Source organism: Eublepharis macularius, chromosome 9 (assembly GCF_028583425.1).
Source record: "Eublepharis macularius isolate TG4126 chromosome 9, MPM_Emac_v1.0, whole genome shotgun sequence".
Taxonomy (NCBI): Eukaryota; Metazoa; Chordata; class Lepidosauria; order Squamata; family Eublepharidae; genus Eublepharis; species Eublepharis macularius.
The window spans coordinates 64,196,513-64,222,248 of record NC_072798.1 but is presented as its reverse complement, the minus strand read 5'-3'; the positions used below and the strand labels follow the sequence as shown (position 1 = coordinate 64,222,248).

Below are 25,736 nucleotides of genomic sequence, written 5' to 3'. Positions count from 1 at the left end.
GAGGAACCCCCCCCTCAGATGGCCAGAGGGTGTGGTGTTTGAGTCCGCGGTAACCTGTTGTAGAGACCGATATTATCGGAAACTTCCTCAGGCTTGGAAGGAGCAGTCTCCAGCAGCAGCAGAGGACCTGCTCCAACCCCGGCAGCCCCGACTGAACTGTGGTAAGACTGATCCTGCGGGAAATGGGGGCCGCGAAAGGAAGGAGAAAAGAGTAGCAGAAGCCTCAGGACCAGCTCGCCCTAAATAGATGAGAGCCCTTCTTTGTTTGTCTTTTCTTTCAGCTGGGATTTGTGAGGTGCACTTTCACTTTCATTTCTCCTTTTGGCAGGAAAATTTCTGTTGGCAGAATGTCAGCAAAGGCAGGCCTAGCCACCTCACAGGCCTCAAAGAGCATATGCCTGCGGCCTAGACATTCCAAACTCACAGGCCTCAGCCCCCTCCTGGCCCTCTCAGCAGGCCAGTGAAAGAGAAATGCCCAGGAGCCTGGATGACAGAATGTCAGGAAAGGCAGGCCTAGCCATCTCCCAGGCCTCTAAAAGTGCAGGCCTGCAGCCTAGACTTTCCAGACTCCCAGGCCTCAGCCTCTTCTAGGCCTCTCAATAGGCCAGCGAAAGAGAAAAAGCCCAAGGACCTGGACCCGTCAGGTAAGAATGCCTGGAAAATTTTCTGCTGGTGGTAGATCAGCAAAGGCAGGCCTAGCCTCTTTCCAGGCCTCAGAGAGTGCAAGCCTGCGGCCTAAACTTGCCCAATTCCCAGGCCTCAGCCTACTCCCGGGCGTCTCAAGGGATTAGTGAAAGGGAGAAGGTCTGGGATTTGCATCCACCAGGCAAGGAAGCCTGAAATGAGTAGCTGTAATGTTGTGGTTAAGTGCTGGCCCGTGAATCATTACCCTGCTGGTTTGAGTCCCATAATTACTTGAACTTGGTGGCTGACCTTGGGTAAAAGTCTCATTTACCTAGCGGTTCTGGGGGAATAATGATGATTCTGACCTTATCACAGCCCCTGACTGTGATATCACAATCCAGGCAAGCCAGATCTCATCAGATCTCAGTACCTCAGCAGGGTTGGCCTCGGTTAGCAATTGGATGGGAGACCTCCAAAAAAGACCAGTGTTGCAGAGGCAACTATGACTGGATGACATTTTCCACCACTAAGGGGAAAGAAATTACATGCCCCCTATTTACATAGTCGCAGCCATAGTTACTATTTAACAAATGAACTGGCATGGCCCAGGATGGAATAAGGAATTCAAAGAGGTCCTGAAGGCACATCAATAAATAGTCTAGTGGCTAGACTCTCAGATGGGCAAGAGAGGCATTCTGGTATGGGGATCTGATTCCAGATAGGTAAAGGGGTGCCCCCTCTCCAGATTAAAGAGGAGGCAAGGGCCATTAAGAGCACATATCTTGGTTAAGCCTTCAACCTGAGGACCCTGAGCTATCAGTTTTCTCCATCAGCCAAGAAGAAAGGGGAGCTGTTAAAAGAAGGGAAAATTCCCTAGCAGGTCTTCCTCAGGAGCCATATCCTAGAAAGCTCCCTAAGGTGATGAGGATCCTGGAGTCTTCTCCCTTAAGGACTAAGGGGTTGGAGAGAATCCTCCCTAGAATCAGGAATAATCCCATCAGGGATTCCCAGTAGTCTCTCATACTTGTAGAAGTCTAAGAGGGAAACTTCAGCAAAACTAACTACCCTTACTTCCCCCCCCCCCAGGTCTTATACATTAGTTCCAGGGGCTACTGAGAGGATCAAGCTGCCATTGGTGGATGATCTGGTAACCAGCCTGCCTTCTAATCCTTTGCTGCCCATTGACAAGGACGGACTACCTAGGATTCCAGCATCAAGTGGTTTGAACTGGCTATGTGCAGAAAATTGGAAGTTTCTGCTACATCCTTCAGAGCTTTGGGGACAGCTCCACTCCTTCCTAGAGTCACATTCTCTCAGGTCTCAGACCTGGCTGCAGTAAGCAGTAAACTCCTGCCAAAGAGCAAAACTAAGAAAATAGCGCCGGCAATATTCTATGCTGTGGTCAACAAGGACCATGGTTTTCAGGCAACCAGACACAACGTTTAGCTTAGAAATTGGAATGTGGACCATTTGCCCCAAAGCCAAAGTAACCGTGGTTCCTTTCAAAGATATCAACATGTCTGGAGAAACTCTAAATTAAGGAAAGCAGACCAAACATCGAGAGGAGGGTAGTACCTTCTCCCTCAACAAATCCGATCAGAATACCAAGGGCCAAATAAGGGAACTCAATGTGTCTACACACCAAGGCAGCAGGCATGATGGTGTTTGGGGGGTGCTTACAATGTTTGGAAAACCCTTGGCAGCTAATAATAAGAAACAGGCAGGTGTTGGATACTGTGAACAGTGGAATTCAATTCTGTGCCACCTGGTCCCTTTTCCCTTAGATCCAAAGGAATTTGGTCAAATAAAATAGACGCATAGGAACAAGGTCGGAATGGAAAGGCTGAAATTTGTCATGACTGCCATTCAGAAGGGAGATTGTCTGGCTTCCATCGATCTCTCAGAGGCACTTCCGGCATTGGGCCCTTTCCTTTGAGCTGAAAACGCCACCTATGGTGTTCATCAGAATCCTAGTATCATTGACAGCAGGGCTAGGCCACGGAGAGTGGCTCCTTTCCCATATCCAAATGACATCTTGATCTGTGTACTTCAGAAATGCTGTCGCCATACCATGGGGCGTTAGATCACAAGAGGTCCAAGATAGTTGAATTACCAGAGATCCTCAAACAGGAAAACAACCAGTGGCTGTACCTCATTCAGTCCCATGATAGTGTCCCACTCAAGGAACCAGAGAGAACAGTGATGGCCATGGACATGTCTTTGGGGATGGGGATCCCACACCCAAGGAAGAATGGCCTAGGTCATCTGGCTGAAGGACAAATGATCAGCAGGGTAAACCTTTTGGAACTCAGAGCCATCAGACATGGTATGGTAGAATCTCAGAATCTTCCCACAGGTCACTATATGTTTATACAGAGGACAACTCTGAGGCGGATTGGCTAAGCCAGAGAGTGATGAACCAAGCAGAATGGATGCTATCCAGAGAGATTCCTCAACTGGTCTGCCACAGTTTTCAACAAGGCACAAGGAGAAGAAACCCTCAAACCATAGGGATAGATGATGTGAGCAGCAAGCTGTCTTCACGCATCCTGTATGTCTTCCATAGTGCAGCTATTTCACAGAGCTGTTCAGAAGATCACACAGTAGAGTGCAGAAGTGATGCTAATAGCAACCTTTAGGTCCAGAAAGACATGGTCTCAAAACCTGAAGAATCTTTCAAGCATGGATCTCTGGCACCTCCACTGCCAGAGGGCCCATTGATGCAGGGATCAATACGACACCCCTGATCAGCTCTGACAAGCCTCACAGTGTGGAGGTCGAACACAAACAGCTAATAGGGTTGGACTAAACAGAAGGCATGATTGGTACTATGGTAGCCTCCAGGAAGAGTTCTACAGAGTCTATAAAAATTCCTGCCAAATTCCCAGAAGAGTGCATGGATAGAGTCATGTAATCTTTTGGGGCTAATTAGGGAGTTACTATCCTTATTTCAATAGGGGTTGAAGAAAAGTCTTAATACCAACACCCTTAGACAACAGGTAGTGACCATCACAACAAGGACCATGGTTTTCAGGCAACCAGACACAACATTTAGCTTAGAAATTGGAATGTGGACTATTTGCCCCAAAGCCAAAGTAACTGTGGTTCCTTTCAAAGATATCAACATGTCTGGAGAAACTAGGAAGGGACGTTCCCTTGTATATCACCTTTATGGCAATGGATTCTAAAAGGGGACCTCATTGTAGAATCTTCCAAGGATTCGCTGGTTTTTTCCCACGTGAAATCTTTATCTGGTATTGAGAGCATTATACAAAAGATGCCTTGAGCCTGTGACCTCATGTCCCCTAAAGGAACTGACATTTAAAGACATCTTGCAGATGAGAATAAAATCAGCTAGACAAGTGTCAGAATGGCAGGCACTAGCAGTAAATAGAGAGTCATGCCCTTTCCTCCAAGATGGTAGAGCAAATTATGAACAAAAACAACTTTCTTCCAAAGGTGAACTTCATGTTTTCATAGGTTGGGAGAGATAGTACTTCCCTCCTTCTAATCTAATCCAAAGCACAAGAAAATAAATAGATAAATCTCACTACCTTGATATATAGAGAGATGTGAGATTCCACTTGGGCAGGACTAAACAGTGTTTCAGAAGTCTGGGTTCATCTTCGTTCTTCTGTGCCTCCACACATGGGGGACTGCGCAGGCGCAGGCCAGCCGCCGGAGAATTTTCTAGAGCTTCCATGGCTCCGAAGGGGCCGTTTGTCGCGCGCCTCAGCGACCGTTTTCCCGCCCAAACGGTCACGTGATCCTCCAGCGACCAACGGCCCCTTCCCTCAGTTCTCTTCTTGCCGCCGCTTGGAGAGAACGTGAGCTTCGTTGCTCTGTGCTTTTGTGCTTCGTGCTTTATTCTGACTGATTGTTTGGCTTTTGACTTCGGACTTCGTGACCTCGACTATTCTTCGGATCTCGTTTGGACTTTGTTGTGGACTCGGTAATTTGACTCGGACTGTTTGTTGACCTTCCTTTTGCGTGCCCCTGAAGATGGCCTCAAAGGCTCTCTTCAAGCATTGCCTCCAATGCCACACTAAAATGGCCAAGACCGATGGCCATGAACTGTGCCTGTTCTGTTTGGGGGAGACCCATAATGTAACGGCCTGTAAGATTTGCCAGGGCTTCACCAGCAAGGCCCGACAGGAGCGCAAGGCCCGTCTTAACTCCTCCCTGTGGCAGAAGGTCATGTCCGGAGGCGCCCCGTTGCCCTCCTCCAAGGCCGGCCCTAGCCCCTCTGCCGAACGGCATTCCGGAGCTGGCTCAGTGGCCTCCGCGAGGTCGGGGTCGAAACCGCGTCCCCCGAGTGCCTCGGCGTCGAGAACGGCCTCTCCAGCGCAGGGACCGGTGCGGCCGCCCCGTAGCGCATCTTCCACCAGGTCGGATCCGAGACCGACATCGGAACCGAGGATCCGTCTACCGAGTCCCCGATCGGAACCGACGACCGGGTCGATTCCGGTAAAATCTAAGAGATCGAGGCCGAGGTCCCCTTCGAAGGCGAGGAGCGCGTCGGTTCCGAGGTCTTCTTCGGAACCGGCGAAGAAGAAGAAGAAGACCAAACATCACCGGTCGCCACATCCCGCTCCCCAGGAAGAGGTCATCGTGCTTCCTCACACGCCTTCCCCTCATCTGGATTCCCCGGAGCCAGAGGACATCTCCGTGCCGGTGCCGGATCCGATGGCCTTCGAGACGGTGCCTGCAGAATTCTCTTCGGGACCGGAGCCGAGCCCGCGCCGTCGGATCCGAACATCGCCTGCTCTTCGGTCGCCGAGGCTGGAACCGAGCCCGTCTCCTCGTCGGAGCCGTCCGTCGCCTGCCCGTCCGTCTCCACCAGCTGCCGGTCGTGAGCGACGTCGGTCTGGGGACAGTGTCCGATCGGTCCGGTCCACCGCGTCCCGACATCGACAGGCCTCCTACCTCCCCTCGCCATACCATTGCCAGTGGGAAGGGGCACCTGCAGGTTTCTCCGTGTCGGAACCGAGGCCTTCGACATCGAGGTCGACGTGGGCTCCCCCTCCGCACCAGGTTCCGGAATCCCAGCTCGGTTCCGATGAGGAGGATGTGGAGAGCTTTGGCTACCAGTCGGAGTCCTGGTCCGAACCATCGCCAGCTGAAGAGCTTGTACCATCTGCGGACTCGCCATTCGAGGACCTCCGCATCTACGCCGACCAGATGGCGAGGATGGCCAAGGCTCTCGAGATGGACATCTCCTCGGCGGTTCCCCAGACCAAGGACAAGCTCCTCAAGCGCATTTATGGAGACAACCCAGCATATGTTGGCTTCCCCATGCTCGAGGGTCTTGAGGAAATCGTGGAGAAGGTGTGGCAGGTGCCCTGCGATCAACCTCCAACATCCAAGAGGATTGAGCAGCTCTATAAGATCAAGCAGGGTACCTGGCCGGCGCTGGTGAAACACCCTCCACCTTCCTCCTTGGTCACAGAGGAGTTCAACCCCAGGCGATCGGGTCACTCCTCGGTACCTGCTGATAAGGAAGGCAAGAAACTGGATGCCATGGGCAGGCGCCAATACATTGTTTCTTCCCTAGGTCTGAGGATTGCCAACTATCAGACCATCATGGCAGGGTACCAGCTGTACCTCTGGGAGAAGTTGGCATCCTATACGCGAGACCTCCCTCCTGAGCAGAAGGCTGTGGTGTCCCTGCTGCAGACAGAGGCTGTGAGGCTGTCTAAGCAGCAGATGAACGCTGGAAGCCACGCTGCTGACACTGCTGCTAGAGGAATGGCTTCGGCGGTGGTCCTCAGGCGCCACTCCTGGTTGCGGTCTACGGCCCTGTCCCAAGAGGTGCGTTCCAGAGTGGAGAGCATGCCATTTGAGGGGGACTCGCTCTTTTCCAAAGCGACCGACGAGACCCTGAAGAAAAAGAAAGAGGACCGGCAGACGGCGCGGTCTTTGGGTCTGGCTCCAGCGGACAAGCCCTCCTCCAGGTCACGGTACGCTCCCCGATCTGGCCCTTACCACTACCAGGGCAGATACCAACATCAGCGGCCGGGCTACCATCAGTATCCTGCCTACCAGCAGCGGCCTTACCCTCCCGCACAACAGCAGAGGAGGCGTCGGCCCTTCAAGCCTCGTCAGGCACAGCAACCGGCCCAGCAGAAAGACCAGCAGGGCGCCGGGAGGCAGTACTGACGGGTCGCGCCAGCCGTATCCCCGAACTTTTCGGACAGACTTAGTCCACTCCTCTCTGAGTGGGAGTCAATAACATCTGACTCATGGGTCTTAACTATTGTTGAACTGGGATACGGGCTGGAGTTCGTTGAGCTGCCTAGATGCAGTTCACCCCTGACAGCTGTCAATAACACTATGGCCGAGCTGGATGCGGAGATCGTGTCGCTCTTGGCCAAAGGTGCTGTGGAAGAATTGCCCTATGAGGACTCTGTAAAGGGATTCTTCTCTAGGTTCTTCCTGGTCCCTAAGAAGGATGGGGGCTTACGTCCCATCTTGGATCTGAGGGGCCTTAATGCCTTCCTCAAGGTGACCAAATTCAAAATGGTAACGTTGGCGGCTGTGATCGCCTTGCTGAAACAGGGGGATTGGTTTGCGGTTCTTGACTTAAAAGACGCATACTTTCACGTGGGCATACGGAAGGAGCACAGGAAGTACCTGAGCTTTGTTTACCGGCAACGGGTTTTCCGGTATAAGGTGCTCCCCTTTGGCCTGTCCACTGCCCCACGAGTGTTCACTAAATGTGTGGCCCCTGTGGTTTCCTTCCTACGGGAAGAAGGCTGTACCATCTTTCCGTACCTCGATGACTGGCTCATCGTGGCTGAATCAGAGTCTAGGCTGGTGCAGGACATTGGCTTGGTACTTAGCACTTGCCAACGCCTGGGGCTCCTGGTGAACTTGGAGAAATCCAAGCTGGTGCCCAGCTGCAAGGTGTCCTACATTGGTGCACTTTTAGACTCTGTGGAGGGTAAGGCCCTGCTCCCCTTGGAGAGGGCTCGGTCCCTAAGGGGTCTAGTGTCCATGTTTAAAAAGAACCGGTTCCAGTCTGTGCGCACTATCCAGTGCTTACTAGGGCATATGGCAGCGGCCACCTCTGTGGTGCCTTTCGCTAGGCTGCGTATGCGCCCTCTACAGAACTGGTTTGTGCGGAGGTATGATGCTCTACTGCACCCTCCGTCCCTCAAATTCTCTATCCCGAGGGTCATCCTCTCCTCCTTGGACTGGTGGCTGTCTGACGACAACTTGTTTAGAGGGACCCCTTTCGGGTATCAACACCATGATATCACGGTTACCACTGATGCCTCTCTGTTGGGATGGGGGGCTTACTGTGGTGATGTGTCGGTGCAAGATGTCTGGTCTGACAGGGAAAAGACCCTCCATATCAATGTGCTTGAACTAAGGGCCATTCGTTTCGCACTTGTGTCTCTTACAGCACTGCTGAGAAATCGTCATGTCTTGGTGCAGACGGACAACACGACTGCCATGTACTACGTGAATCAGCAGGGGGGCACAGTGTCCATGGCCCTGTGCCGGGAAGCCACACTCACTTGGCAGTGGGCTATCAAGAACGGCGTGTCGCTCCGTGCTATACACGTGGCTGGGTCGGACAATGCCCGGGCAGATGCCCTCAGCAGGGTCCCTTTACTGGAACACGAGTGGGAACTGAACGTAGAGTGCGTTGGGCCGATCTTCCAGATGTGGGGTCATCCAGTGATAGATGTGTTCGCCACTGCGGCGACCACCAAGGCCCACACGTTCTGTTCCAGGGCAGGGAGCGACCCCCTCTCTATTGGGGATGCCTTCCAGTTTACGTGGACGCAGGGCTTGCACTACATGTTTCCTCCGTTCCCCTTGATTCCCAGGGTCCTGTGCAAGATAGAGGAGGACGGGACGGACTGCATCCTGGTGGCCCCCTTCTGGCCACGGCAGGTTTGGTTCCCGAAGCTCCTGCGAATGTCCCAACGGACATATGTGAGTCTGCCCCCTCGGCAAGACCTTCTCCTAAACGGGAGCCTAGTCCACCACGATCCCAGGAAGCTGCACCTAACGGCGTGGCGGATCATTCCTCCCCGGTAGGCTTTACTGACGAGGTGCAGAGGGTCCTCCTGAATGCTCGTCGACCATCCACTAGGCGCGCTTATGCGGCCAAGTGGCGCAGGTTTGAGCTCTGGGCACTTGCCAGAGGAGTGGTGCCTGACAACAGTCCCTTGGGGGTTGTGTTCGAGTATTTGTGCCACTTGCGTGGCCTGGGCTTGAAGGCTTCCTCCCTCAAGGTCCACCTGGCAGCGATATCAGCTGCTCACACCCGAGTTGAGGGTGCTACGGTGTTTTCTCACCCACAATCCCGCCAGTTCCTTAAGGGCATGTACAATCTTTACCCACCTGTGTCAGCGCCAGTGCCTCAGTGGTCGCTGTCCTTGGTGCTCTCACGTCTCATGTTGCCTCCATTTGAACCTATGGCTACATGCCCCTTGGATATGCTATCCTACAAGGTAGCATTCTTGGTGGCCGTCACATCGGCCAGAAGGGTCAGTGAGCTGTCTGCACTGCGGTCTGACCCTCCCTTTCTGGTGTTTCATCCCAACAAGGTGGTCCTGCGTCCCTGCCTCGGGTTCCTGCCCAAGGTGGTGTCCGCCTTCCACCTCTCGCAGGATATTTCACTGCCTGCATTCTTTCCTCAACCTTCCTCTAAGGGGGAAAAGGCCCTCCATTCCCTAGACTTGAAGAGGGCCCTAGCCTATTACCTTGATAGGACGAAGGGATTCCGCAACTGTCCTCACCTGTTTGTATGTTTTGGGGCCAAGGACAAGGGTAACAGGGCTTCCTCACAGACCCTGTCTAGGTGGATTGTGACGGCCATTAGCAAGGCCTATTCCCTGGCAGGGGTGGCTTGCCCGCTCCATGTCAGAGCCCACTCCACGCGGTCCCAAGCATCCTCTTCGGCACTCCTCAGGGGGGTGCCCCTGGTTAACATTTGTAAAGCAGCCACATGGTCCTCTGCAGACACCTTTGTCAGGCATTACGCCGTTGATGTCAATGCGGAGCAGGATGTATCTGTGGCCAAGGCTGTCTTACACTCCCTTTTTTCCTGAGGGAGTTTTGGAATGACTTTCTTGGCGTACCTGCTGGGTACCCTTGAGTGAAAGTGTGTATATATGTACCTGGGGGTGTGTATATATGTAAATATTGTACTAACCTTCCTCTAAGGGGGAAAAGGCCCTCCATTCCCTAGACTTGAAGAGGGCCCTAGCCTATTACCTTGATAGGACGAAGGGATTCCGCAACTGTCCTCACCTGTTTGTATGTTTTGGGGCCAAGGACAAGGGTAACAGGGCTTCCTCACAGACCCTGTCTAGGTGGATTGTGACGGCCATTAGCAAGGCCTATTCCCTGGCAGGGGTGGCTTGCCCGCTCCATGTCAGAGCCCACTCCACGCGGTCCCAAGCATCCTCTTCGGCACTCCTCAGGGGGGTGCCCCTGGTTAACATTTGTAAAGCAGCCACATGGTCCTCTGCAGACACCTTTGTCAGGCATTACGCCGTTGATGTCAATGCGGAGCAAGATGTATCTGTGGCCAAGGCTGTCTTACACTCCCTTTTTTCCTGAGGGAGTTTTGGAATGACTTTCTTGGCGTACCTGCTGGGTACCCTTGAGTGAAAGTGTGTATATATGTACCTGGGGATGTGTATATATGTAAATATTGAATATTTATGTGTCCTTACACAGTATTTTTACATAGATGTATATATGCATATCTATTTATTGTTGATCTTGTTTGCTTAATAAAATTGTGTTGGACTTCACCCCCGCCTTCCTTATTGTGTGAAGCTTGGTACACTCCCATGTGTGGAGGCACAGAAGAACGAAGATGAAAACAGGGTTAACATACCTGTAACTTATGTTCATCGAGTTCTTCTGTGCTGACACACAACCCTCCCTCCTACCCCGCTGTGAACTCCAATGCACGGTATTGTGATGGCTGTAACGGATATTGGTGTTTTTAAGGTGTTACGGCTGAAGTGTGTTGGTCAAGCGGCGGCAAGGGAGAACTGAGGGAAGGGGCCGTTGGTCGCTGGAGGATCACGTGACCGTTTGGGCGGGGAAAACGGTCGCTGAGGCGCGCGACAAACGGCCCCTTCGGAGCCATGGAAGCTCTAGAAAATTCTCCGCGCCGTCTGCCGGTCCTCTTTCTTTTTCTTCAGGGTCTCGTCGGTCGCTTTGGAAAAGAGCGAGTCCCCCTCAAATGGCATGCTCTCCACTCTGGAACGCACCTCTTGGGACAGGGCCGTAGACCGCAACCAGGAGTGGCGCCTGAGGACCACCGCCGAAGCCATTCCTCTAGCAGCAGTGTCAGCAGCGTGGCTTCCAGCGTTCATCTGCTGCTTAGACAGCCTCACAGCCTCTGTCTGCAGCAGGGACACCACAGCCTTCTGCTCAGGAGGGAGGTCTCGCGTATAGGATGCCAACTTCTCCCAGAGGTACAGCTGGTACCCTGCCATGATGGTCTGATAGTTGGCAATCCTCAGACCTAGGGAAGAAACAATGTATTGGCGCCTGCCCATGGCATCCAGTTTCTTGCCTTCCTTATCAGCAGGTACCGAGGAGTGACCCGATCGCCTGGGGTTGAACTCCTCTGTGACCAAGGAGGAAGGTGGAGGGTGTTTCACCAGCGCCGGCCAGGTACCCTGCTTGATCTTATAGAGCTGCTCAATCCTCTTGGATGTTGGAGGTTGATCGCAGGGCACCTGCCACACCTTCTCCACGATTTCCTCAAGACCCTCGAGCATGGGGAAGCCAACATATGCTGGGTTGTCTCCATAAATGCGCTTGAGGAGCTTGTCCTTGGTCTGGGGAACCGCCGAGGAGATGTCCATCTCGAGAGCCTTGGCCATCCTCGCCATCTGGTCGGCGTAGATGCGGAGGTCCTCGAATGGCGAGTCCGCAGATGGTACAAGCTCTTCAGCTGGCGATGGTTCGGACCAGGACTCCGACTGGTAGCCAAAGCTCTCCACATCCTCCTCATCGGAACCGAGCTGGGATTCCGGAACCTGGTGCGGAGGGGGAGCCCACGTCGACCTCGATGTCGAAGGCCTCGGTTCCGACACGGAGAAACCTGCAGGTGCCCCTTCCCACTGGCAATGGTATGGCGAGGGGAGGTAGGAGGCCTGTCGATGTCGGGACGCGGTGGACCCAGACCAAGGACAAGCTCCTCAAGCGCATTTATGGAGACAACCCAGCATATGTTGTACTTCCCTCCTTCTAATCTAATCCAAAGCACAAGAAAATAAATAGATAAATCTCACTACCTTGATATATAGAGAGATGTGAGATTCCACTTGGGCAGGACTAAACAGTGTTTCAGAAGTCTGGGACGCTAGTTGTGTGTTTGCAGAAGGTCCTTCTTGGGACCCAGAGTGTCCTTTTCTTGGCTAAGTAGGTAAAGCAGAGGGTACATAATTCTGGCATGCCAAGCCAGAGGTCTGGAGATGCCCATAGATGTCAGGGCGCACTCACTAAGGGAAACAGCGACACAGACAGTCTATAAACCCTTTAGTCGTTAGAAACGATCAATAAGGTGGTCACATGGAAATCAGTATATTCTCTCATCAAGAAATATAGGATAGATAAGTTGTCTTCTCCAGAGACAACCTTTAGCAGGAGGGTACTACTACACACTCTCTAGGCCTGGAAGCCGGATTACCCACCCTGGGGTACACTGCTCTTGTATGTCCCAAAAGAAACTACTGCCCCACTCCTGGCACCACAGAGCATGGAAGGTTTGTATTCATTTACTGTGAAGCTTCCTTTCTCTGTGGTCCAGGAGTGGGGTAGTCCTGCCCACCCGAGTTTCTTGCAGGGCAACTTCTAGGATTGGATGAAGAGTTAGGATGGTAGTCTTCCTCCCAGTGGATTCAAGGGAGGGATCTTTCTATTTAAAAAAATTGAGGGGAGTTATTATTTTCCCTTCTGGTATCGTGATGGGGAGTCAGGGCTTCAGAACAGACTGGTGATTCCAGGGACAAGCCCCTCCCCTCCAGGATCAAAATCAGCTGACTGACCCTGCCTGTGCATAATCATGCATATAATAAACAGAATTTTCACTTTACATTAGAAGTTTTAATTTTTGTGTTCTTTAATTATGACACGAACGCAATATTTTGAAATTAATATATATGTCAAGGAGCAAGTGTGTGGCAGCAACCCTTTTGAATAGAGGTGGGCATGGGCCAAAAAAACCCCCTCGGATCATGGTCTGTCACATTTCATGGACCATGAATTTTTCACGTACCTGCCTCATTCATGGACCAGTTCGTCCGTCTGTGGTCTGGCACTTCTGGGTGCTTTAGGACAGTCCCCTTTGCACTCAGAGATGCCAAACTTGCAGCGAGGCTTCAGCAGGCTCTCCTCCAGCCACCCTCTAAGGTTGGCCAAGATTGCATTTTGGAGGTCCAAGTTACAGACCTCCAAAGTGGCCGCCCCCAGGAAACTTCCAGTAGATACTAGGAGTCACAGATGCCAATTGACTTGCATTGGCTTGCAGCACCAAAAAGTTGCAATGAAGCGGAAAAGGGTGGGGGAAGAGCCCCCTCACTCACTACACAGACATCTTCCCAGCTGTTGCGTAGGGAATTAATTCTTGTTCCTTGCTCACATAGAGAAGAATGGGAGCTTTCTGGTTGGCAGCCAGAGCTGCTTAATAAGTTTTAAGGGCTAGGATTGGTGTGTTCCAAGGGCTGCAGAAGGTCTGTGGACATCTCCTCTGTTGCCTAGGAAATTGATAGATTGGTGCCAAGATGTCTGGACTCATGGACTGACGGACCAACCCATATGGACCAAAGTTCGTGGAAAACGTGGTCTCACAAACCGCATGTTTGCAAACTACGAACCACGCTGGTCTGTGTCAAATTCAGGTCTGTTTTCTGGTCTGTGCCCACCTCTACTTTTGAATAGTAAGTCCAAGAAGTTTGTACTTACTGAATCTTTTCTGTAGGTTGGCCATGTGTAAAATTTAACTTTGTTTTTTTAACACAATTTACATTGGTAAGGAAATATTCAAGCTTTAAATTTCATGACATTTACAGAAAACTTGCTTGTCTTTCCTACTTGAACTGTGGCTGTACCAGAGGTGGCAAAAGCGTGAATATGGTTTTTAAAAGGCAGGATACTTCTCTTATGTTGACTCAGCATAATTATTGCCAGAATGAGACTAGTCCAGTTTCTACACAAATGGCTGGGAGTAGCCTTAAGGTTTCTTTTCATGTACATTCTCATTGTCTATTTCATACCTAGCATGTTTTACCACTGATTATTATCATAATGTCTTTGCAATTTTTTTGGTTCACTTTGATGATTCTACCCTAACCTATTTGTGTTCAAGAAAATTTCTGTAGGAGAAACTAGGAGAAACTCGGTATGATTGCTAGGTTGCATATTTGTGGCATACTTGTGAATCTTGTAGGCATATTAACCCATGCTTATTTCCTCTATTGGCCTTGCTTGAGAACATTATCCCTGGATTTAGCCTAATTCTTTTTTGAAAGAATAGTTGCCATTTTATGCCACCTATCACTGTATAGCTTTAACTATAGCTGTTTGCACTCTACTTCTTGTGCTTAAGCACAGGTGCTTTGTCTAAATATGTTTGAACCTTGCAATCTGTAGTAAATTATGAGGTAAATGTTTTGAATGATGCTTGCAAGAGCAAAATAATCTAGTTAAAGAAGTTTCCTCCAGTAATCACATTTTCCCCCCAGTGTCATATTTTTCAGAAGTATGTAGGCCTGATGTTGTAGCTTCCAATTTCATCACTAACTGTAATCTGTGTTGTTGGAAATGATAGATGCTCACTTAATTGGTTTGAGGGTGCTGGTATTGTATCTAACAACTTTTATTATAAACTCTGTTTTGGTTTTTTTTCTGATTACTGTCTTTCAAAAAAGTCAGATTTAATATTAACCTCTCCAGAAAATGATGCCTTATTTTCAGTTAAAATCAATTTAACTGAAACTTGTGTTCAAGTTCAAATCAGTTTAATGCATCTGTTTTTCATTTACAAAGCATAGGTACAAAGAAGCATTATTATTTTAAATAACACTAATTTGGGTAGCAATATGTGGGCCATTAAACTGGGCATTTGAGCATGCAAAACTTTCATATTCTGTATTATGCTCTTTGTCTAAACTACTGGAAGTTCTTTCAAAGCATCAGGCAGAAATATTTTCAAAATTGTTACTTCAGATCTTTTAAACAAACTTGCTGAAGATTGAAAGTTGTGCTCTACTACTGAGCTGTAGTACCTGTGCCTGTGGCAGAGTGTGGCATTGAAATGTGTGAACATTATTTTAATTATATGGTAAATCACAGTGCTCTTACTTTGAATTAAAGAGGAGACTTTTGCCTAATTACCAAGGCCTGGTATGTGGTATTTGTGGCCTTTTGTAAGAAGTAAAAATGGAAGAAAATCTTGGGAAACCAGCTATAAATGAAATCACCTATAAACTAAATCAGAAGAAATATTTTTTTTCTGCAAAGAGACATCCTTAAGTAAGTGATACCTAGCAAAGGAGCCATAGAACCATTGAACATTTTGGAGGATTTCTTGTTTTACTGCTTTACAGATCAAACATCTGTTTTATGGGCTGGAAGGCAGTCTCTGTTCTAGAGCATCCATAATGCTTGCTGCAGAAGATGCTTTTTCATGAGCTGTTAAACTAGCCCTAGCATTTTATCCAAGCAGCAGTTGAATAGCTGTAAAATGCAACTCATCTGTGTCCATTTTGGCTGCTAAAGAGAAATCTGTATTATATGGGCAATAACTATATAAATTGAAATGATGCAGAATGGAAGAAAAATATATCACAAATGTCCTTTTGTTACCACTAGCAAAATCAATGTTGAGGCCAAAATTAAATTTACAGTAGTTACATTAAAGTTCTCTTCCCCCCCCCCCAATCCTTAGATAAATTAAGGAAATATAAAAAAAAATATTAGTAAACCTTATTAGGCCGGCCATGTAGATAACTGACTGTTCTAATCACTTGTAAATTAAATTGTAGTTGACTTTTGTTTATGAATATATTTTTAACCAGTGATAAAGTTGCTAATTGTTTTTATGATAGCATAACCATGAAATGTTCAATTTTTCCCAGTTAAGAATATGTAGAAATTAGATTAATATTAATACTACAATAAAAATAAAGCCTTCAATCCTGTGTATAGTTAATTTAAATGAGCTTAAACATGCCTAAGTTTATGTTAAATTTTAGCCTTACTTTTACATGTAAGTAAATGAGAAGATCAATGGTTGTTGTGGATTTTCCGGGCTGTATAGCCGTGGTCTTGGCATTGTAGTTCCTGACATTTCGCCAGCAGCTGTGGCTGGCATCTTCAGAGGTGTAGCACCAAAAGACAGAGATCTCTCAGTGAATGAGAGATCAGTTGAAGAACACTGTTTAGCCAGAGTGTAAACTTAAAGTTTTAAATGTGATGCAATCAGTTTTTAAATTCCAGTGAATATTGTTTGGATTTTATTACAGCCTCGGGCCCTTGGTGAGTAAAGTGAAAGAATACCAAGTGGAAACAATTGTAGATACCCTCTGTACTAACATGCTTTCTGATAAAGAGCAACTGCGTGATATTTCGAGCATTGGCCTTAAAACAGTCATTGGAGAACTTCCTCCTGCTTCCAGTGGTAATTTTTTTTTCTTCTCTATAAAGTTATTTTTTCAGTTTCATTTAGGTTAATGATCAGTTTCATTTAGGTTAATGATCAGATAAACTTTAAGGTAACTCTGAGATTAACTTTATTGGAGGTAACTTCTGCTACCTCAGAATCCATTACTGATGCTGGGGAGATGTTAATTCTTACTGTTGTGTCCTTATTGTAAATATCTAGCTGGGATGTTTTTGTTGGGAGGGAGAAGGCAAGAAGAGTTCAAGAACTGAAGCCTTGGATGTGTTGTTATTTAGTCCTTGTCTGAGACTTCATCTGTAGCAAACCTTTCTGCAAATATAGCCGATGTATACTGTGTAGACCCAATTCTCTTTCTGCGATGGATGGCTGAACTGCATGCTGTGGATCCATTTTTGAGGGCTGGCTCAGTGCTTTTTAAAGGATATGGAAGTTATTTCCTTGACTCTTAAATTTTAACTGTAGCATCTCCTAGCAAAGTTAGTTGCCTAAAGAATAGTTAAGTGTGGCCTCGATTCTGCTGTGCCAAAACCCCTCCAAGGTACTTAGATGTAACTTACATGCTGTTTGTAGTATTGTGTGATATAATTATGTGGAATAGTCTAGTCCAGGATTACTTTTGAAAGTGAGTGTGCTGTGGTAATATAATGTCCGTGTACCCTGATAACATGTTTCCAAAACCTTGGGCTACATTGTGTGGTATAATTTGCCAAAACCTACATTGTGTGGTATAATTTTCACTTGTACTGTTTGACATTTTGAAGTTTTATGGGTGTGAGTGGTCTGCAGCATTTGAATGGGCTTATGGGGTCTATGGACCCCTAAAGAAGGTGCCCCTAGTCATTCTCCATTGTTACCCATGGGAAAAACATTTCTAAGCAGGTTCTCAGGCAGAAACACACAGGGGCAAGGCTGCTGCTGGCCAAAGGTGCACTCCCAAATGCAAGAGGAAGTCCAAGAGAACCAAACTGAAGCAAGAGAATGGGTGGACACCCCCCCCAACCAAAGTGAAGCAAGGGGACCAACATTAAACCAGAGAACCAGTGTCATTCAAAGCATCCAGCAGACAAGGCCCTGCACAGATCGGCCACTCCCTTCTCCTCCCCTTTTGGAAAAAATGCAGGAGAAGCCTGGGAAGAAGCCAGCTTGAGGCTGAAGCCACATTTCCAGATAAACCCAGATTGATCTGGGGTCTGGAGCTGGTTTTCTGGATTGAATCCATAATTCTCTGACTTAATTTGGAAAGCTGTACTGGCAAAAGTCTGGCTTTTTGTCTGAATCCTAGACCCAGACTGCACACCCCTGTAATCTCACTTGCAGAATTCTTAACCTATTTATATTTTTTAGAAAATGTATCACCCACTTTTCTGTTTTAAAAAATAGTTAAGGTGGCTTTCAGTCATCAAACCATCACTATAAACATCTACCTAAAAACAGTAATAAGTAAATAACAATATTATAATACTAAATACAGTTTAAATAGTACTTAAAACCCAGCAGCATGTTAAAATAGTAGTATCTTTTAAAAGGCAGTAAAATAGTAAACCAGTAAAACCAAGAGATGGCCGAATCTTTAAAAAACCCTGTTGTTGGATCATCTGTTCAGTTAAATATCAGATGACCTCTTTTGTCTCAGCATGCTTCTATTCTCTTGTCTGTTGTTTAGTGCTACATATTGATTTGTCCAATGATGACACCAGGCTTTAACTATCAGATATTAACTAAATCCATAGATTTATTTTTGTTTGCAGTTAATTCAGTTAAAGTTGGTTATTTAGTTAATACATTTCTGTCTTGTCTTACCTCAAATATAAGGCAGCTAACAGTACAGCAAATAATGGTGCAATTCCCAGTGGTTTACAATATGCCATTTAACAGAAATATGAATACTGGCATTATGAAAATTTGGAGATAAATTTAGCTGATAGTAGTTTAAAAGGGTGAAAGCAATTGTGATCTTTAATCCAAGTTGAAAATTGGAAAAATCATTAGTTCAAGTATTTCCTTTTGATTGACCTTGCTTTACATGTTTACCTCTTTAATAGTTTTTTCTGAGTAACCTTGAAAATAAATTTTCCTATAATGAAGGTGTGGGGGAGGGATTCATATAGATTGTATTGAATTGCTTTGTTCTTCTTTCCAACATTCTGCGCATTATGAGTTTCAAATGGCTAAACAATCAGAATAACGTGCTGTGTAAGTATTTTTAAGCAGTATTTCATAATATCCGACATACTTGTTTTGGCAAATTACATACTGGAAATCCCCATCAACTGTATGCTGATAATTATAGATTTTTACAGCTTTGTTAAAATTATGTGTGTATTCTAATAAATGCATAATACAGTTTTTGTTGTACATCCAGGTTCAGCTTTAGCAGCTAATGTATGTAAGAAAATCACTGGGCGTCTTACTAGTGCTATCGCTAAACAGGAAGATGTGTCTGTTCAGCTAGAAGCTTTGGACATAATGGCTGATATGTTGAGCAGGTAAATATGTTCTAGAAAGATGATAGTAGATAGTAATTTACTAAATTGCTAAGTTTTGTAAGTAATTTCTGCATAATTAAAATGTATGGAAATTGTTTTCTGAAGAAAACACAAATAAAGCTGAGTGAGTGTAATTGATTAACGCATAGAAAATATTAATGCAAATTGTTTTTTATTTTAGTGATTAAGAGAATTTATCTCAGTGATAGAACACAAGGAGCCTATAAGACTTGCTTGGAACGTATCCTTAGAATCCTATTGTGAAAATAACTGGATGGCACAATGTGATTTATTTACTTCTTTGAACTTTTTAATCTATTTTAAGGCAAGGAGGACTCCTCGTTAACTTCCACCCCTCCATTCTGACCTGTCTGCTTCCTCAGCTGACAAGTCCAAGACTTGCTGTGAGAAAAAGAACCATCATTGCTCTTGGTCATCTTGTTATGAGTTGTGGCAACATTGTGTTTGTTGACCTCATTGAGCATCTTTTGACAGAGCTTTCTAAAAATGATTCCATGTCGACAACCAGGACTTACATACAGTGTATTGCTGCTATCAGTAGGCAAGCGGGTCATAGAATAGGTAAAGAAATTAATATTTAAACTCTTGCTGTTTTATATTAATGGTTGCTAACTGTTTCATATGAATGATAACTTCTTTTTTCTGCTGTTAGGTGAATACCTTGAGAAAATTATCCCTTTGGTAGTAAAATTTTGTAATGTAGATGATGATGAACTACGTGAATACTGCATTCAAGCATTTGAATCTTTTGTTAGGAGGTAAGGTTATCAGATTTGTTATACATGTTCTTAATTTTCCTTAATCAACTATTCCAGCAATTCTTAGAGTCACTTAGGTTATAGTAAAGTACAGATTTTCCCTGTTGAATCACATAATGTCTGGGGTATTTAATATTTTCTAACTAATGCTGCTTGTTGATTTAGATCCAGTCAAACATCTTTGGAAAGCACTTCATGTTCCCTTCCCCCCTCTGCTGCAGATGCAGTTTTGCTGATGGGAGACTGTGGAAGGGTGATTCCCCTCCCCTCTTTTATTGCAACCCCTCAGCCTTTGTGGCGTTTTGGTCACATAGATCTTGTGACTCCAGCAGGTGTTTCAAGGATTGCTTGGGGAAGGGGAACGTGGGGCTAATCTACATCAGCTAGCACCATCCATTTACTCTTGATGGAATCAAACTTGAGAGGCACATAGATACAGACAAACTAGCAACTCTTGTATTGATCTTTAACTTGAACCAAAATAACATTTACTGGTTTTAGTGGAAACAGTTGCAGAATGCCTGCATGTTTTTTTTTTATTTCAATTTATATTCCGCCCTCCCCACACCAGCACGCTCAGGGTGGATTACACTTCATAACATACCAATAATATTTACATTTAAAACAAGTTTAAAACCACAAAAATACAGTATAAATATTTAAAATTACGAATTTACAAGATTTCAAGAGCAGCATGTTGCCAAGTAGGCCCCCTCCCCTGCTTTGAAGCCTGCTATGAACTGTGTTAAAGTTTCCTGCATTACTGTTTCACTGCTGCACAAAGACTGCTTTGCACGTGTGTGTTCTGATACACGTGTCAGTTTCCTGCCTGCGTGTCAATTACCTTGCTGCCGCTATAGACTGTGTAGTTTACTGACTCCATGTTTGGTTAACTGCACAAAGGACTCTCTTCCTGGGCAAGCCCTGCCCTGGCCTGTATCTGGAATTCCCAGTGTGTGTTTGGACTGTGTTCCCCGTGCCTGCTTTGCCATCTGCCACGGACCGTGCCTGTTCCCTGCTTTGGACTGTGTTTTAAAGTGTTGTTCCCGCTGCCTCCATGGAAGCCTGCCTCATATGGGCCCAAGCCGCTGCTAGCAGCCGGGCGCCTGCCGGGGAAACCTCCAGCGAGCCTGGCTAGGCGCTCCCTGGTCAGTTCCCGCCTGGAGCCTCCCGCGGGTAGGTCGCCGAGCTTGCCCTCGCTACCGGGCAGCCTGCTATCCAGCCCCAGCTATGCCCAGCCGGCATCCATGTTCCCAGGCAGCCAGAAGACCCTGGGAAGAAGACTGCTTTGAGAAGCCATTTCGGCGAAGCGGGCACACCACGTCCGCAGCGAGAGCCCCTCGCCCCGCTCTGCATATCTTAGGAGCCGCCCCGGAGAAGGAACTAAGTGCCGACCATCCCAAGCACTTAGAGAATGCATCTCAAAGAAACCTCCGCATTCCAAAGCTGATGACATCAGGACAAGCCCTGTCCGCTGGAACATCCTTTCAGCCCACTTGGATTTCCCCCTCCCTCTTTTGTCCCCTCTTCCTGAGGTGTCACTTATCACAATCTGATTACCAAAGTGGCCCATCCAAGCCATTCAGTAGCCCATTAGACCCTTTGTTTTAATCTGTGAGAACCACCAAGTACAGCACCAGCCCCAGGGTACGTTTTGGGGTATTTAAGCTGGTCTCTCAGACCACTCGGTGCTCAGGCCATTCCCTATCCAGACCTCCTTGCTGTCCGTCTGTGGTCCCAGTGCTGGCATTGGGCCACCCTCGCTGCTGCGTCTCTGCTTCGCTCCAGGATAAGTGAGTATTCCCCCTACCATCGTTGGGAACCAGCTAATGCGAACGTCTCTGTATTTCCTACGCTATATTTCTTAGACCTTGTATGTTCTTTGTATGATTGTGCAAGCTAGGCTTACGCTACACTTAATACACGTGTTTGGACCTTACTCCTTGTCTGCCTCTTTTTCACTAGAGTGTCTGGGATCGGGACCTCTGTAAACATAGGTTATGATCCTCGCTTAATATTAATAGTTACAGACTGCTGCAGCTAATTCCCCATTATAATAAAAGAGCAGTTCTGGTAACAGTTTACTGGTGGAGAATGCGGGCATAACCCAGTTCGTGTGAATGCACGTGAGTCGACACGCGTGTCTTCGGCGAACTGACTTAGAGGAAAATTTTCCAGACCTCAGTGTAAAGAGCGCAATTTAGCTCAGGGAATTAAAAGTGTGAGTGTGTGTGGCTCTAGTGAGCATTTCTATCTTGTGGGTTGGCTTTTCCCCATTTCCTCCTTCAGCCAGCTTTGGACTACTTGCCTTTTGTGGTGCACCGCGAGGCCCTCCAGCCGTTATAACCGGTGTACTGTGGGTGAGGACCTCTGAACTGGTGAAGTTCCTGGCCACTTTCCGGGCCGCCTAAACGCGTCTATGTGGGTGGGATCCCAGAAGTAGGCTCTATAGATATATATCCTGAAGCAGCACATATAAAATTCTCTTCCGCCCTCCCCCGTCTCTCCTAAGTCCGTCCAAACCCCGTTCCTGCCAGCACTTAGGCTTCAATCCCCGCTCCGGAGGAAACGTGAAGGGATCGATAGTCCGTTTAGTTAGTTAGCTTTGGGAATCTGAAGCCAGGTTCCTGAAGCCCCGCGGCAGCCGGCCGCACCGTGCTTAAGAGTTTTAAGTTAGACTCTTGGGCGCCTTTCCGCTTGCGAGTTTTAAGTCAGACTCGTGGGCGCACCTCGCTTGGGAGTCAGTGGGACTCTTGGGCACACTTCTGCTTGGGAGTTGTTAGAACTCTTGAGCGCACCTCGCTTGGGAGTACAGTAAGCTTTACTCCTGAGCACTTTTGCTTGGGGACGTGCAGAGGCAGTCCTTGAGCGCTTTCAGTCTTTTGGTCGAGGCTTGGAGACAGTTTAACCGTTTGTCTCTGAGCACGAGGCCTGGGGACACTTTGAGTTTAGTTCTTGGGCTTAGAGAGCTTGAGAGCATTTTGGCTTCTGAGCAGAGGCTTGGGAGCATTTCTGGTTGCCTAAGCATAGGCTTGGGAGACCCCCTTAGTAGCAGTTTCCGGGCAGAGGCTTGGGAACACTTTTTGGTTTTCTGAGCGCATAGGCTTGGGAGACCCCTGAGCTTTGGTTTTCCGAGTAGAGGCTTGGGAGACCCCTGAGCTTTAGCTTCTAGGCAGAGGCTTGGAAGCACTGAGCGTTTGTGTTCTTGGGCTTAGAAAGCTTGAGAGCACCCTCTGAGCCAGTAAACTTTTCCTGGTCCCGTGGCTTGTAGGCAAGCTTGAAACGGGAATAGGAACTTTCCCTTCTCCCCCGGTGGAGAAGAACTGAGTGTAGGACCCTTAAAAATACCCTTGTGAACCTAAAAGTAGAACCTTAAAACCCCCTGGTAAAAACCCTTGAGGACCTGAGGGAAGGATAAACCTCCCAAAAGGAACATAGAGAGGAAGAAGTTGTTAAAACCCTTGAGCAGCTTTAATCGCCCCACCCCTGGTGTCGCTGATCTACTCTTTAACCTCCCCGAGATCAGCCTTAAAGTAAAAGGAAAAATGTACCGGGCAAACCCCACCGTGCCCCGCCTGGAGAAGTGGCTAGTGAAGAAGGGAGATTGCCCTTGGGAAGCCGGTTCCTTCAAGGGGCCCGACCCACTCCAGATAGTTAGAAGCGCCTTCCAGGACTTCTGTGACAAGGAGAAACCTAGATCTAGCAAAAAGGACAGATATGGAGCCTGGGCACTTTTCACCGCCCTGCAGGACAGCGTGTCCCTAATTAGCAAGTTGCAAACAGCACAGGAGGAGTTAGAGGAGAGGTCAAAACGAGAGCAGGACGCCCTGCGTCTAGAAATCCAGAGTCTCAGGGCCAAACTAGTCGAACAGGAGAGAGACCATGAGGAGAAAGCAGTTGAGTGGCGCGCCGAACGCGTCAATTTCATATTGGAAAAACAAGGATTAACTACCACCCTCCAGGACGCCCAGCACAAGGCTGAAGCGGCCACCGCTCGTGCCGACATGGCAGAGCATGCAGTAATCGAGGGACAGGAAAGAATTGCCAAGCTAACCCATGCCGCCCAGTTCATGGCAGAGCACAATCACTCCAAGGTAGCTTCTGCAGACCATTCCGCTTGTAAGAGGGAGCTAGAGACCCTAAAGCAGCACCTGGGAATGCAGCAGGCCGTAATTTCCGCCGTGCATCCCGCAGCCCTCTTGGCCCTCCCCGAAGGTAGTACCGACAGTTGGTCACCTCCTTCGCCCCAGCCCGAGGAAGCTCCACAGCCCCTCCATCCGATAGCTACCAAAGAAATTGTCACCACAGACGATGATGGCAGGAAGACAGACCGAATAGTTAAAGAAACCCGCAATTGGAGGCCCGATGAGCTCCAAGCCATAGCGGACCGCATGGGGCCCCTGAATCGAGATTCAGCTATACAATGGTTTGCACACGTGACCATGTCCCAGCCCTCCGCCAGTGGCTCCGATGTAGCTCAGCTGGCCCGCCATTGTGCCAGCCCCGAAATAGTCACCTCTCTTAACGCATATATTTCCAACCGGAGACTAGCCACTCGCAGTCAGTATGGCGCCATGAAAGAGTTGTGCGCCTTCCTGTGGCCCACCAAGAGTTTAAAGGCCCTGTATATTGCAGAATCTCAAAAACCCGGAGAGGATCCAGAGGCATATTTAGCCAGGAAACAGCTCCTAGCCGAACTAGCAGACGAGGTAGATTTAGATTTAAGTGACATGCCGGACTTCGACGACTTAGAGTTCAGGAGAGCAGTCATAGATGGACTCAACAGCACCACTCGCCTAGCCCTAGCAGGAGTCGAGCCCGGGAGCATTACATGGGGAGAGCTGGAATCCCGCATCAGAAGCATTGCTGGCCTGTTGCGAGAGACCGGCGCCATCCGCCATGTGAAGTCCCCAGCCTCTCGTAGGAAGGAAAGCGAGCCGATTAGTGCGGTTACCTATGCCAATCATGGCCCCCACTCTCAGTACCGACCACAGGGACGCAGCCCGTATCCGGAGGCAAGGGGAGGAATCCTGAGGGGAAGGAGCAGTAGCTTTAACCGGGGAAGAGGACCGAGGGACTACCGTCCGGGAGTTTCCTTTGCGCCTACCCCGAGTTACAGTTCCTCCTCCCAGCAGGGACCCCACGAGCCCCGACTACAGGATGCACCCATAGCCCCTTCTCACTCGCGAGCATCGCACCCGTAACACCATCAGGTCTACCCGCCTCCAGATCAGTCTAATGCTTGGGGAGCATCGCAGGGCGACCACGAGGGATACCGGGACCGCGGCAGCACGCCCCAGTCCAGGGACTCCCTCCGTTGGGAACTTTGGATGCGCCTCAAGAACATTGGAGCGAACATGGAGCTCTTCGACGGTAAGCCCACGTCCGTTCTAATGAAGGCGATCATGGAATGGGAAGACCAGCAGCAGCCCCCAGTACCTCCGTCGGCGCCCCCTTTGCCGCCGGACCCTCCCTTCTCGAGTCCCCCGATAGCTGCGGTTCGGGAACGCCCGAGCCCCAACAACCCCTTTAGAGGAAGCGCCGCTTCCACCGATCAGGGTGCAGGATCAGAATAGGGTTGCCCCGAGTCCCAGTCTCCCTCCGTGGGCATAGTTGCCAAACTAAAGCCGGATACATGGGGGAGACCGACAGTGAAGGCAGGGATCGGGACTCCCGGGGAAAAGAAGAAGCCTGCCACCCTCCTCATAGATACCGGAGCTTCACTTAATATACTCCGGCCCACCTTAGTCACAAAGGGCACCCAGACCCCCACTACAATGCAGCTCGCCGGTTTTGGAGGCGGCATGCAGGAATCCCCGGTCTGGCAGGATATCCCCCTTTCTGTTGGGAACCTGACCACCCGGATTTCGGCATGCGCAAACCGGAGAGAAGACGATGGACTTTTGGGCATGCCATTTTTCCGTGCCGAGGGACTGACCATTGACTTAGCAAACGGGCTCCTGTGGCGCATCCCGGGAGGCCCAGACTTTGTTAATGCAGTCCATCGATGCGCAGCCCTCAAGGCCCCCCTTCCTCTCGCCCCCATCACCGGAGACCCCTGGGTTCAGGACTTTCCCGAAGTGTGGGTGACAGACAAGGCCGAGTGTGGGATAGTGAAGGGCGCCTGCGTCCTGATTGAAGGAAAGGACCCCCCTCCCCAAAGACAGTACAAGTACC

General features: G+C 48.5%; 1 protein-coding gene across 1 annotated transcript in view; it reads left to right on the top strand.

The window, feature by feature from the left end:
• The window catches only part of CAND1 (cullin associated and neddylation dissociated 1), a 60,184-nt gene that overhangs the window by 6,779 nt on the left and 27,669 nt on the right, over positions 1 to 25,736 (top strand). Inside the window, exons 3-6 of the mRNA XM_054988181.1 lie at positions 16,137 to 16,291; positions 18,657 to 18,780; positions 19,106 to 19,362; positions 19,454 to 19,559. Coding sequence (XP_054844156.1) covers positions 16,137 to 16,291; positions 18,657 to 18,780; positions 19,106 to 19,362; positions 19,454 to 19,559 — 642 coding nt within the window. The remainder of the gene's footprint in view (positions 1 to 16,136; positions 16,292 to 18,656; positions 18,781 to 19,105; positions 19,363 to 19,453; positions 19,560 to 25,736) is intronic.